Source organism: Suricata suricatta, chromosome 2, assembly GCF_006229205.1.
Source record: "Suricata suricatta isolate VVHF042 chromosome 2, meerkat_22Aug2017_6uvM2_HiC, whole genome shotgun sequence".
Taxonomy (NCBI): Eukaryota; Metazoa; Chordata; class Mammalia; order Carnivora; family Herpestidae; genus Suricata; species Suricata suricatta.
Window position 1 is genome coordinate 140,393,467 of NC_043701.1, and position 14,099 is coordinate 140,407,565.

General features: G+C 51.0%; 1 protein-coding gene across 1 annotated transcript; it reads right to left on the reverse strand.

Moving 5' to 3' along the window:
* Window positions 1-656: 656 nt before the first annotated feature.
* PLAC9 (placenta associated 9) lies at window positions 657-14,097 on the reverse strand (the record flags this gene model as incomplete). Its single annotated transcript, XM_029919880.1, has 4 exons — window positions 657-767; window positions 1,240-1,366; window positions 2,990-3,087; window positions 14,052-14,097. Coding segments are annotated over 4 exons (318 nt in total), but the record flags the coding sequence as incomplete, so codon positions are not given.
* Between the last annotated feature and the right edge of the window lie 2 nt (window positions 14,098-14,099).

The window sequence follows — 14,099 nt, forward strand, 5'->3', positions numbered from 1 at the left end:
CCCGCGTCAGGCTCTATGCTGACAACTCAGAGCCTGGAACCTGCTTCGGATTCTGTGTCTCCTCTTTCTCTCTGCCCCTCCCCCACTCACACTCTGTCGTGCTCACGCACTCTCTCTCAAAAAAAAAATTTTAAAAGATGTGACTGCTTGTAGGTGCGGGGTTTCTTTTGGGGGTGATGAAAATGTTCTGCAATTAGTGTACAACAGTGTGAAGTCACTGAATTTGTACAGTTTAAAATGGTTAAAATTTTGAAACTTATGTTTTACCTCAATAGAAAATATTTAAAATGGCACACAAATTTGCACACCTGTCCCCTGGGGACCTCACTGGAGTGCAGATTCTGATTCAGGAGTCTGGGCTGGGCCCCAAATTCTGCCTTTGTGACAGGCTCCCCCTGCTGCTTATCTACGGCCACATTCTGAGTAGTGAGGCTCCCCAAAGGGCCCTTCTGCCGTGTCCCCTTACCTGTCTGGGCCTCAGGTGCCTCGCCTCTGACCCAACTCCTGTCCCATTGGCCCCTATAAGTAAGGAGGGCAGACGCAGCCCCACGAAGCCTCCCAGGTCTGAGCCTGCAGGAGGATGTGGGCCTCATGGCGAGGGAGCGGATGGAGAAGGGGCTGTGGCTACAGGGGTCACTGTCAGCAGACACAGAGAGGACCAAGGGAGTAGCTTTTATTTTGCACAAGGCCGAGGAAGGAAGCTCAGTCGGTCCCGGGGTGTCACTTCCAGCTGCCCGGCAGCTCGGGCTCCGGTGCTCCAAAGCCATCTGAAAGAGAGGGGACAGCTCGGGAGTGCTGAAGGCCCCCCACAGCCCTCTCCCCGCCCCAAACTCCTGTGACAGGGAACTCGGGGCTCAGGGAGGGGCTCAGAGGGTTGTGGTGGTGCAGGAGTGGTTCCCTGCAAGGGACCTGAAAGGAGACCAGGAGCCTTGAGGCAGGAAGATGGCCGGCAGGAAGGTGGCAGCTCTGTGACCTGGGGGGGCACTAGGTGGGACCCAGGTGAACTGCACAAGGTCTTGCAGAAGCCCTGACCTGGTGCCAGGCTGCAGCGCCTCCAGGTGAGGGCGAGGGCCGAGAACATTCGGGGTGAGCCTGGGAGGGAGTGAACGGGGGAGGGGGATGCCTCCCCACTCCCACCGGAGGCCTCTCCCGGCCTGTCCAGGCCACACCTGTGCCTGGGCAGCCATCTCTGCCCCCTCCCCCGCCCGAGGTTGTCCTCTCTGCTCTCGAGCTGCTCACCATCTCCGAGGAGGTCGGGGATCGTCGGGCTGACGGACCCCGGGGGTAGGTTCCAGGCCAGCTCCTCCAGCTGACCCAGCAAGCCTTTCACTTCTGCCTCCAGGTGCTCCACCGTCTTCTCCACCGTCTAGAGAGAGAGAGAGCGGGATGAGCGCCGGGCGGGGGAGTAGGGTACTGGAGTGGAGCCAAGTCTTGCTCCATCAGCCACCTCCCAAAGGACACAGGGGCGGCCCAGTGGGGTGCAGCAGGGAGAGAACTGAGCACCTGTGGACCTGGGCCCTCCTTGTTCAGGCTCTGCCGCTGCCGGCCTCGCCATTCCCCAAGGGACAGAATCCTAGGGCTTCATTCTCTAAGGCCGCTGCTGGCTCTGGCACTAGGTGATTCACCGAGTCACAACAGGTTTGACCAGGAGCAACCCTTTTTCCCTTTTTTCCTCTCCGGACTTCACCTCGAGGAGCTCCACATTCCTGTGGTCGTCCCGCCCCCTGGTGGCAACTCTGCCGAATGACAGGTTTGGGGTTTTGAAATGTTCTTTATCCAGGGTTCCCAACCGTTTAGTGAATGAATCCCATTAGCAGTCCGGTGAACTATGGACCCCTTCTTAGAAAAATACTTTAATTGAAAAAAATAAAGCATAGAGGATTTCCAAGGATGCCAACTACATTAAAATATTATTCATGTACTAAAAAGTAAATCTTTGATGTAAAATGTATTTATTAACTTAGGAAATAACACGATCTAACATCAGGTCTAACAACTTCTGTAATTATGACATGCTGATAAGGATGAATGATGTGAGGGGCGCCTGGGTGGCTGAGTCAGTTAAGCATCTGACTTTGGCTCAGGTCATGATCTCACTGTTTGTCAGTTCAAGCCCTGCGTGGGGCTCTATGCCGACAGCTCAGAGCCTGGAGCCTGTCTTTGGATTCTGTATCTCCCTCTCTCTCTGACCCTCTCCTGCTGGAGCTGCCTCTCTCTGTCTCTCAAAAATAAATAAAAAAATTTTAAAAAAGAATGAATGATATGTCGATATATTCACAACAACTATCATGGAGTGAAATTATCTGTGATTTCTATTGAGAACAAAGTCACAGTCCTGTTAGTACTACTATGGCTTGTTGCCTATATTTATAGTGAATTGGGATGCTAAATTTCAGTTAAAGTTTTGTGAGGGGAAAATGTGTAATGTTTTCCCACACAAGTTTATAGACCCCTGGTTACAAACTATGGTGTATAACAAAACAGTGCCTGAATTTCCACCATCTCATTGTGTAATTATGTGACAATCTCTAGCTGGGTGTAAGCAAGCACCCCGCCTCCAGGGGGGCAGGGTCTGTTGAGGGCTGGTCAGAGCCCAGATGGGGCAGAGAGATGTTTAGCACAGTGGCAGGGGCGCAGGATTGGCGTGGGTTTTCCAAATTTTCCGAAGCAAGATTGTCCTGAGCCCAATAAATCTACCAGCCTCGGGGCGCCTGGGTGGCTCAGTTGGTTAAGCATCTGACTTCGGCTCAGGTCATGATCTCTCAGTTCGTGAGTTGGAGCCCCACATTGAGCCCTGTGCTGACAGCTCAGAGCCTGGAGCCTGCTTCGGACTCTGTGTCTCCCTCTCTCTCTGCCCCTCCCCTGCTCACACTTTGTCTCTCTCCTTCTTAAAAATAAATAAACATTAAAAAATTTTTAAAAAGAAGGAAAGCTACCAGGCTTCCAGGTGGTCCTGAGGCTGTATGTCCTCCCAAGTCACCCTGATTACCTCCTCTAGGACATCTAAACGGCCGTGGACAGCCATGTGCCTGTCACACCCTGTGTTCCAAGCTGGGTCTCCACGGGAGGGCACGAAGGGCTCGGCAGCTGTAGAAAAACAAACCGTGTCACCATTCGCTGTAACACTAGAGACTCAAAAGCACTGGGCTCCTTGAGGTGGGTCCTGAAAACAGCCACAGAGAAGCAAAGGAAGGCGCAGTGCGGGGCGGTGGGGGAGGGGAGGGACTACGCCAATCACTTGCTTGTCTCTATGGCCATGGTCACCGCCATACCCAGGTGGGCTTCTTCAAGAAGGCGCTGCCTGAACTGAGTAAGGTAAGGAAGGGAGGCAAGGTTCCAGACAAAGAGAATGGCGTGTGCAAAGAGAGAGGCATCCAACAGCATGGTCCCGTGTGCAAACCCTCAGGGAGCTGGGGTGGCTGGAAAGTACGGGATGGATGGGAGGACACTGGGTAATGGAAAAGAAGCCGGAGGCCCTAATAAGCCAAGCACAGTGCTTATCTGGGGGTTTATTTCAACACAAGGGTCACATGGTCCTATGTGAATGTTTTAAGTACAGAGAATGGATCGGAGGAATTTGTCTTTGAAGGCAGGAAGTTACTGCAGGAATCTACCCGTGTGAGGACAGATGAGGGGAGGCAGCAGGAATAGAGAGGATGAGGGGGAGACATTTTAGTCATCACACTGACATCGGTGAGCAGGTATTAATCCCGGACATTTGATGAGCACTTACTCTGCACCCCATAGTCTGCTAAACATGCATGTGAACTCATTCAATCCTTACAACAACCTATTTATTATCCCCAGTTGAAGCAGAAGGGTGAAATGCCATGTCGTGTGTCACACAGCTAGTTAAGTGGAAGACCTGAGGTCCAATCCGTCTGACTCTTGGTTCGTCATTTTTCTCCCCAATGTTGGTTCTTCCTTGGTTCCTTCCAGCACCACCAGCCATCACACCAGAAGGTTCCAAGCTCAGGTTTTGTGTCAGTGATCCTGAGACACCTGCACGGCATCAGAGTTGGCTGGAACCTTGGAGACCGTGGGCACTCAGGAAGAAGGCCACTGTCCCAGCAACAAAGAGAAGGAAGGAGCTTCCTCGAGGATGAAGTGGTCAGCATGGCCTGAAGCAGCAGGGAAGTCTAGCAAGAAAAGGACTGAAAAACAGAGCGACAGGAAAGTCACTGCTAAATTCCACCCCAGCCGTGTTTGCGGAGTCGTGGAGGCAAAGCCAAGCCTGGATGCCATGGGATGAGAAGGGAAAGAAAGGTCGGGAGGTGGAATCTTGGATCCTGGGAAATGTTTTTCATGAAGCCTGGCTGTGAGGGAAGAGAGATTAGATCACATGATCCACAGAGTGTTTCTTGTCATTTCTATTCTTTTAAATTGAAGAAACAACCACACTTACAGCCTGAAGGAAAGAACTGAACAAAGGACCAGGAACGCAAACTGGTGCAGCCACTCTAGAAAACAGTATGGAGGTTCCTCAAAAAATTAATAATAGAACTACCCTCTGACCCAGCAATGGCACTACTCGGTATTTATCCAAGGGATACAGGTGTGCTGTTTCGAAGGGGCGCATGCACCCCAATGTTCATAGCAGCGCTATCGACAATAGCCAAGGTATGGAAAGAGCCCAAATGTCCATTGATGGATGAATGGATACAGAAGATGTGGTATACACACACACACACACACACACACACACACACACACACAATGGAGGACTACTCAGCAATCAAAAAGAATGAAATCCTGCCATTTACAACTACATGGATGGAACTAGAGGTTATTAAGCTAAGTGAAATTAGTCAGAGAAAGACAAATATATGACTTCACTCATATGAGGACTTTAAGATACAAAACAGATGACCATAAGGGAAGGGAAGCAAAAATAATATAAAAACAAGGAGGGGGTCAAAACATAAGAGACTCTTAAGTATAGAGAACAGAGGGTTGCTGGAGGGGTTGTGGGAGGGGGGTTGGGCTACGTGGGTCAGAGGCATTAAGGAATCTACTCCTGAAAACATTGTTGCACCGTGTGCTAATTAACTTGGATGTAAATTTATAAAATAAAATAAATTGTTAAAAAAAGAAAAAGGAAAAACAAACAAGAACTGAGCAGAGGACAGGGGACACAGCAGAAATGGTAAAGTTAGGCCTCTACTCAACAGGCCAAAAAGTTGAGTCAGTTCTCGCCTGCGGGCCCGTTCGCTCTGTAAAGTTAGAGGGGAATCATCTGCTGGTAACACTTGTTACATGGGAAACAGGAAGCTAGCTGTCACGTTTTCAGGGGTGCTGTAAGGGCGGCTTGGTAAACACAGCCACTAAAATGGAAGGCACAGTGAGAGCATTTACATCATGGACACCAGCCAGTGTCCTGTTTCTGGTTTTGCCTGTTTTTTTGAGCTGATTTATCAGCAGATCTCTGGGGAGGGAGCTCACATAGAGAGGACTTTGAATGGCGATGAGGAGAATGAGGGCCATGCAGAGGGACCTACTCCGGCAGGGACTCTGGGAACCCCAGGCTCCCGGCATGCCCCCTACAGGCTGGGAGTGCCCAGGACTGGTGGCTGGATGGAGCGGAAGCTGGGAGTCTGCAGAGAGAGTATGGGGGCGAGCGAGGGAGCAAAGGATTGAGGATTTGATGAGCTCTGGGGTTGAGCTGGAATAAGAAAGGACTGAGGCCAGTAAGAGGGCCAATAAATTGGGAGAAATGAAGGGGCTGACGGGACTAGAGGTCTTCATAAGATATGGCAGTAACAGAGGGAATTGGTGGTAAAAGACATTGCAATGTCAGCTTTGAGAGGCGAAGCAGCCTCCTAGTGACATCAGGATTGTGGCCATAGATGTGGGTGGTGTCTGAGGCATGGTGGCAGCAAAGAGTTATTGGACTTGATCTATATAGGTGCAAACTGTTGTGACTATAAAACCCAGGTGTTGGCTGGATTGCCGAAGGGGACATACAGAATCACCCAGAAGGTTGGCAGTTCTTGAGGTGAGGACAGAGGTGGTGAGCCATTTTCCTGGTGATGAATGTATAGCTCTGAGAGGTTGAGTAACCTGCCCAAGGTCACATGGTTAGCCAATGACTGGACCCCTCACACCCTTCTCCTGATCCCACCGCAGCAAGCTGGCCTTCTGGATCTCAGCCACAGGCTTCCTGTTCTGAGATTTTCCTGTTCCAACTCTCCATGGATCCCAACTCTTCCACTTAGGGGTGAGAACTAACAGCAGAGACAAAACTTCCTCCACTCTAAGCATCTTTTACAGAGAACAATTTGTTTCTGTATTTTCCTTTTCATTATTTCCCTCTACTGAACTTAGAAAAGCCTCTTCAAAAGACAATAGTCTTGGAGCGCCTGGGTAGCTCGGTCAGTTCAGTGTCTGACTTCGGCTCAGGTCATGATGTCACATTTCGTGGGTTCAAGCCCCACGTTGGGCTCTGTGCTGACAGCTCAGAGCCTGGAGCCTGTTTCAGAATCTGTATCTCCCTCTCTCTCTGCTCCTCCCCCACGTATGCTCTGTCTCTCTGTCTTTCAAAAATAAATAAACATTAAAAAAATTAAAAACAGACAACGGTCTTGTTGACTTTCGGGAGGGGAATAGACATTACAATGGTACTTTGGTTATTTTTTTTTTTAGTATATGTGTGGCTGAAATGAGGACTCATTATGTTTTTAAAAGGGAGTCTTGGGGTGCCGGGGTGGCTCAGTTGGTTAAGCAGCTGACTTCGGCTCAGGTCATGATCCTGCGGTTTGTGAGTACCAGCCCCACGTCGGGCTCTGTGCTGACAGCTCAGAGCCTGGAGCCTGCTTCAGATTCTGTGTCTCCCTCTCTCTCTACGCCTCCTCTGCTCTCTCTCTGTCTCTCTGTCTCTCAAAAATAAATAAATATTAAACAAAACTAAAAGAAAAAAAGAAGTTGAAAAAAATAGATAAAAAATAAAAGGGAGTCTTTTTGAGATCCATACTGAAATATTTAGAGAAGAAATGCAATGCTCTCTTGGATTCACTTCAAAGTAATCCGGGCCTCGGAGTGGGCGGGGGGACATGGGTGGCTAAACAAGACTGGCCGAAATTGATCATTGTTGAAATTGCGTGATGGGGACATTGGAGTTCACCCCACCCCTCTCTACACTCTTGTATATATGGTTTGAAATTTTCCATAATAAAAGCCAGTTGTCTGCTAGGGTTTTTAGCTAAAAACAGAAGTGATCACAGGCTGCATGCACGGATGGAAAGGTTCGGGACAAGGGAGGGGGGTCTCCGCTCAGGGTCTGAGGGACCCCACCTGGACGGTTGTGCTCCTTTCTGGGCCTTTGATAGGGAGAAGCAGGTCTAGAGGTGGCCACGCTGAAGGGACTCAAAAGTTTGATTCATTTGTCTCAGCTGAAAGTCCTGGGGAGCTCACTCTAGAGAGGAAGGGCTTCCTGGGAGCCAAGAAGAGCTGCTCTCACCCACGGGGAGGGCTGTCCGTGACAAGGGATCCGTCCAGGGTGGGTCTGTGTCCACACACACATCCTCCCGAGCGCCCATGGGCCTCTGGCCAAGTCTCTCCCGGGAACTTCGCCGGTCCTCTCCCGGACCCAGCGTGGGCCTGGAGGAAGCAGTCGGACCCGGCTGGCCAAGGGTGAGGGTGTGCCAGCCCTGTAAGTCGTGCACGACACGAACCTACTCCCCTCCACTGGCCTAAAACATCCTGTTTTGCACGGGTCTGCAATGAGGTCTAACTTGGCTTCAAAAGGCCTCCGGGGAAAAGCACTGGCTGAGGTTACTTTCCACATCGCACAGCACTAATGCCTCACATCTGGACAGGGCTGCATCCTGGGCTCTGCCGCCGGCTGTCTGTGAGCTCATCCAGGCCTCCCTCTGAGCCCATCTGAGAGAGGAAGCTGCCTGGGGGCCTGCGCCGCTGCCCCCTCCCCACTGTGGGGGCCCTTAACTCGGCACTGACCTCACTGCACACACGGGAGACCCCAGTTCTCATGCCCCTCAGCCACGAACTGGGACTTTACCTCTCCTCCCTGAGCCTCCACTGCACCCCTGCAGCCCCCATGTGGCTCCTTGGGGATGCTGAGAGACAAATCTCAGCCTGCTCAGAGGCCACCAGAATGAGCTACCAGGACAAACCCGGCGTGAGTCCAGGACAGTTTGCTTCTTGGATCAGAAGCTCCAGCAAGACAAGAGCTGGGTGTCTTCTGTGTCTTTGAGCTTCCCTGGCAGTCGAAAGGGGCTCAGGATGAAGCCTGCCTCGTGGGGTCGTTGGGACACTCGAGAGTGGGGCAGGCTGAGGGTTAGCATGAGTGTGCTACAGGAGCCAAGGCTGTGGGGCTCCACGTTCCCTTCCTTCCTCTGCTCCCGCCCTCCCTGCCTCCAGCCAGTTGGGAAATGGACCTTCTTGGACACAGGGCTGTTTTCCCTGGCCTGGCTCCCACTCAGGGCCTATGTGCACCCTGGATGGCGGCCACGGGCGGAACCCGGCGAGCTGGTGAGGGCAGGCCGAGGTGGAGGCCAGAGGCCCAGCGGAGGTGCCGGCTAAGTCTCCAGTTAAAGAGACGTGGCCACCGGGTCCCCATCCTCTGAGGCAGGAAGTATGGCCCCTCCTACTTACAGGCATAGGGCGCCTTTTGTATCTGGGACTCAAACCCCAAGAAAGCATACACAACTCAAATGATTTCTGGGATGACACGTAATTTTTCAGAGGAGACCCCGAAGATTGCTGCGCTTTCTGAATCATCAAAGACACACTCTGCTTTGACCAGCAGTCCATCAGTTAGGGGTTAATCATATTTCACCACATGCCCTATAACAGAATAATAAAACTGACCACATTTAATATTCGTATTAAAATTTGTGATTCACTTAAAACCACCAGTGGCTTAAAAAAAAATTCCTTTAGGCAGGAGAATACTCTTTTCAAACAATTAGATGAAGAATTCCAGTATGTGGAACTGCTCTGGCTGAACAGGAGAGAGACCCTTGAGCCCCGCCAAGAAAGAGCTCAGATTCTGAGGCACACGCTTGGGAGAGACACGCCCTCTTATCTCCCTTGGTCTCTGGTCTGTTTCCAAATGGGGGCTGAGTCTTGCTGATCACTCTGAGAACATGTCAACATCATTTCCAGCACATCCAGTATCTGGATGTGGTAGGTAAGCTATCACAAAGGCCCCCTTCAATTTCACATGTATTTATTCATTTTCTCATGTGTGAGTTTAGAGGTAGACAGACCGGCTGGTGGTCAGGGCTGTCAGGGAGCTCTGGTGAGGTCAGGGAGCTCCCTGATCCCTTCTCTCTTGGAATACCATGCTTTTTAGTGCGCGGGGTTATAATGTACTAGAACACTCCAAAAGCCCACAAGACGGAGAAGGTGTAAGAAGCCATCCAGAATAAACCTCTCTCTGTGCACCATGAAAAGCACACTCGGTTGGGAGTCAGAGACACAGCCCCACCTCCAAGACTTCCTGATGGTGCTCTTTGCCGTTCTTTCAGACAGGGAGCAGCCCCGCCAGGTCTACTTGGTGGGACTGCTGTGTTGATTAAAGGGACTCCTGCCCTTGAAGGTGCCTTGGAACTGCCAAGTGATTTACAAATGGCATGTAGGGCATCTACCAAGGGAGCTGAAGATGGAGGAAGGCAGAGAAAGCTGCCAGGGGCTCTGCCTCTCCACACAGAGCCAGGGCTCTGCTGGATCACACAGACCAGTTCTCAGGAAGGAGAGGCATCTGCTCTGGGAATACACCTAGGTAGGGGTCAGAGGGATGCCGGAAAGGGGCTTTTCCACCAAGGACGCAGAGGACTCGGTGCTGACCTGGCTCTCTGCCTCTCTCGCAAGTCAATCCCACTCATTGGACTCTTGGTTTCTTCACCTTTTCACTGGGCATAACCATACTCTATATGCAAAGCTCCTATCAATTAGCGATCACTCATTATGTGCCAAGCTCTCTGTTGGGTGGTTACGTACATTATCTCATTTGACTCTCTGATGAGCTCAGTACTCTTACATCATTTTTTACAAATTAGAAAACTAAAGAGCAAAGAGACTGAGTAACATGCCCAAGATCACATAGCTAGTAGGTGGTGGAGAGCGCACTTGAATCCTATCGGGCTGACATGGTCTAGACTGTGCATGGGCATTCATGTGACCTTGCGTAAGTTAAGGGCCTCCCATCTCAGGGTCTCAGCTGCCTCCTCTGTGAAAGGTAACAGGGAGAAACTTAGCATGTTTGACTCCATATTGCTTTTATTTCCCTGATCGCTGTAACCTATAGCTGAGAAACGTTTGCTGAGTCCTGCACACAGGCATGGTAATCACTGCAGGAATTGTGCTTACCACTGAGATTTGCAAAAACTGCTTTCTGACCTGAAACCTACCTCATTCGAGGAGATACAGGAGTACATACGGAAATGACTCTGCTACATTTAAGATTTACAGGAACGACATGACCAGATTCCGACACACAAAGATCAACGGACCAAGGGCAAAGAAGTTACACGACCGTTTTCAACGTCTACAGACGTCAGTCATCTTTTGACTCCTACCTTCTCCCCTTGCCCCTCTTTCCAACATAGAACAACTTGACTCTCATGCTTTGGGAGGTGGTTCTTTGGGACAACAGTTCACCATCTCCTCGGGTGGCTGGCTTTCCAAATCAAGTCTCTTTCCTAGCCCAACATCTTGCCTCTCAACTTGCCTATTGTTCAGCAAGCAAACATACTGGGACACAGTTACAAAATGAGGGGTTGGACAGGTATGGGCAAGGGGGACCTGTGCCCATGACCTCTGCAGCTGTCTGGGGACCCATAAGAGCCTAAATGTGTGACTGGGATCGAATCGTCTTAGTGATTCACTCCCACGATACCCATTTTTGTAGGAAGAAATGCTGTGACCCTCACAGCAGCCCTTCAGCATCTTCCTCTGTCACTTGAAGCGTGAAGCAGAACCCAGTGGGAGACAGCTGTCCACGGGGACCTGGAGCAGGGGCGGACAATGAGAGCATGCCCAGAGGGCCCCAAGGCATGGGTGATAATTGGTAAAAGAACCAGGCTTTAGGAGTTTAGATCTCTCTGATGGGAAAACAGGAAAGGAACTCAGTGGAAGCCTTAATTTTTAAGAAGGCTCTTACAATTGAAGCAGTTTGCTTCAATCAATAAATAAAGAGCTTTTGCAGGTCAATATGAAAAAATCCCTGGGCCACAATTGAAAAGCCTAAGACAGGGGTGCCTGAGTGGCTCAGTTGGGCAAGCGTCCAAGCTCGGCTCAGGTCACGATCTCCTGGTTTGCGGGTTCAAGCCCCACGTGAGCTCTGCGCTGACAGCCTGGAGCCTGTTTCCGATTCTGTGTCTCCCTCTCTCTGCCCCTCCCCTGCCCATGATCTATCTCTCTCTGTCTCAAAAATAAACATTAAAAAAGAAAAGAAAAGCCTAAGACAATTCACAAGAATTAGTAGAAATGACTAACGTGTATTTAAAGAAAAAGTTCAGCCTCAGTAGTAATCAAAGAAAATGCAAATTAAAGCAACAAACCATCCAAATATATTCTTGCAGAACAGTCGTTGTTTCCAGATCTACCAGTTTATAGAGGTACAGGGGATAGAACATTTAAATGACTCCTGGTGTATGCAATCAGCTAAAATCTAAATGTGGAAAAACTTTATAGGACAAAACAACCCAGCTGCTTCCACAAATACATCTTAAGGGAAAGAGGGGAAAGAGAATGTACATATTAAAGGAAACGTAACTGACATGTCAGCCAAAAGCACCTTATTTGGATAAAACAGAACCAAATAGAACAACGTGACATGATGGGGGGGTGTGGATATTTGATGGTATTAAGAATTTTTCATCCCTTTCTAGGGTGTGATAATGGTATTGCAGTTCTGTTTAGTAAAATATTACTTATCTTTGGGGCACGTGGCTGGCTTGCTTGGGAGTGCATATGACTTTAAAATTAAAAAAAAATATTTATTTATTTTTGAAGGAGAGATAGAGACAGAGCACAAGCAGGGGAGGGGCAGAAAGAGAGCGAGACACAGAACCCAAAGCAGGATTCACGCTCTGAGTTGTCAACACAGAGCTCAACATGGAGCTCAAACGCACAGAACACAGGACCATGACCTGAGCCAAAATCAGCTGCTTAACCGACTGAGCCACCCAGGAGCCCCATGGAGTACATATGACTCTTGATCTTGAGGTCGTGAGTTCAAGCCACACAGATTACTTAAAAAGTGAAACTTCAAAGAAAAAAAATATTACTTATCTTTTAGAGATACTTAAGGAAATATTTATAGATGAAAATACATGGTGTCTGGAATTTCCTTTACAATTATTGGAGGGAGGGGATAGAATGTGGGGTGACAGAACAAACAAGACACAGGAACCCGGGGGTTCACCATGCTGTTCTGCCTTCTCACCCAAGAGATTTCAATTGTCAAACCTTAAGAAAAACAACAGCAAATTGTCTGAAGTCTGAAAAATTATACACAAAACTGTGCAAACTCAGTGTGAGATTACATTCAGACACTGATACTTTCCCCTTTTTAAAAGATCCATAACGATGAACACGCATAATCAGAAAGAATGTTTAAAAATGGTTTTAAATTAAAGTGCATATACTGGTCATGACTGCAGGGGCCCCAATAAAGTCAGCCACTTGTGGGCGGTGGCCAGCTCCTCCCTCTGGGGGAGCACAGACTGGGCTTTGTGCCCTCAGCTCCTGGAGGGGGGGGACTCCAGGAGAAGGGAGGAGGGAGGGCATCGAGGAAGGGGGAAAGAAGGCCATGCATGCCCTGCCGGCCTGGCTGTATGGTCTCTGTGCTGAGCACAGTCCCAACCACTGGTCACAGGGTCCGTGAGGTGGTGTTGTTGGTCCTTAATTAGTAGCTGGGGAAACAGGCTCAGAGAGATCAGTGGAGCTGAGGGGATGACAGAGGGAGCCTGTGTGTGTTGCATTCCGTGCTGGGCAGTTCTCCTTTCATTCCGTCTCTGCAGCCAGCTTGGCAGGGTGGGTATCATTTGCCCCAACTTGCAGAGGAGTAAGAAGGTTCACAGAGGTAAGGCAACTCGCCCAACTTCCTCAGCCAGGGGCTGCCCAGGATCAGCACGGACCTCCACCCTGCCCTTGGGTGCTCTCACCCAAGTTGGCTGTGCCCCCCAAAGGCACTGGCGTGGGAGGCTTTGCCTTATGTGATTCAGGTCCACTGACTCCTGGCTGATGGACAAGCAGCCTGGTGGGTAGCAAGGGCCTGCCTGTGGGGATAGGAGGCCTGGGTGCTCGGTGCTTGGTGGGGCCTCTGCGGGGCACCGCTGTGAGATCTGAGCTTTCCCTTAACCTGTACTGTTGGGATGGGCGCCAGCTCCCTCCGGCTGAGGACTGGTGAGGCAGGGGGACATGGGAAGGAAGGACCATTCAGCATGCAGAGTCTGGGGGTGGAGGAGAGAGCATCTGGGTGTACCCCCTGCCTGTTTCTCCCTGGGGAAGGGAGAGGGGGCTGTGCAAGGCAAGGACTCCAGCCTGCGGAGCACCCAGGGGGCCTCTCCCTCCCACACCCCAACACCCCCACCCAAGGCAGCTCTCGGGAAGATCTCTGCAAGCAGGGAGACCGGCCTCCTCTCCCACACCGCAGAGCCCTCTAGGCCAGGCCAGACTGCAGGTGAAGCAGGGGCCTTTCTCCTGGGGCCGCCTGCCCGCCCACTGGCTCTGCTGGGCCAGGCCTGGGTCATGGCCCTCTGGAACCCGGCTTCCCAGGGAGTGCCCTGCCGGTAAACCCAGGCCAGGGAGCCTCCATAGGCCCTTGAGATGCAGCTGGCCAGTGTGGGGCTGAGGGGGTTGGTGAATGGGGGTGCTGGGGGTGTGTATGCCCACCCTGCAGACTTGTCCTCCCCCTCCCCTGCGATGCCTGTCTCCTCTGTCTCCTGGGGCCGTCGGGTCTCTCCAGCCTTCCTCTTCGGTCGTTCTCACATCTCTTTCCAACCCCCGTCCCCGGACGGTCCCCCCTTTCTCCATCTCTCCGATCTCCCCCTCCCTCGGTTCCGCGCGCCCGTGGCCCCACTCACCGGCGGCGCGGAGCAGGGCGAGCCCGGCCAGCGCGCAGAGCAGGGGCC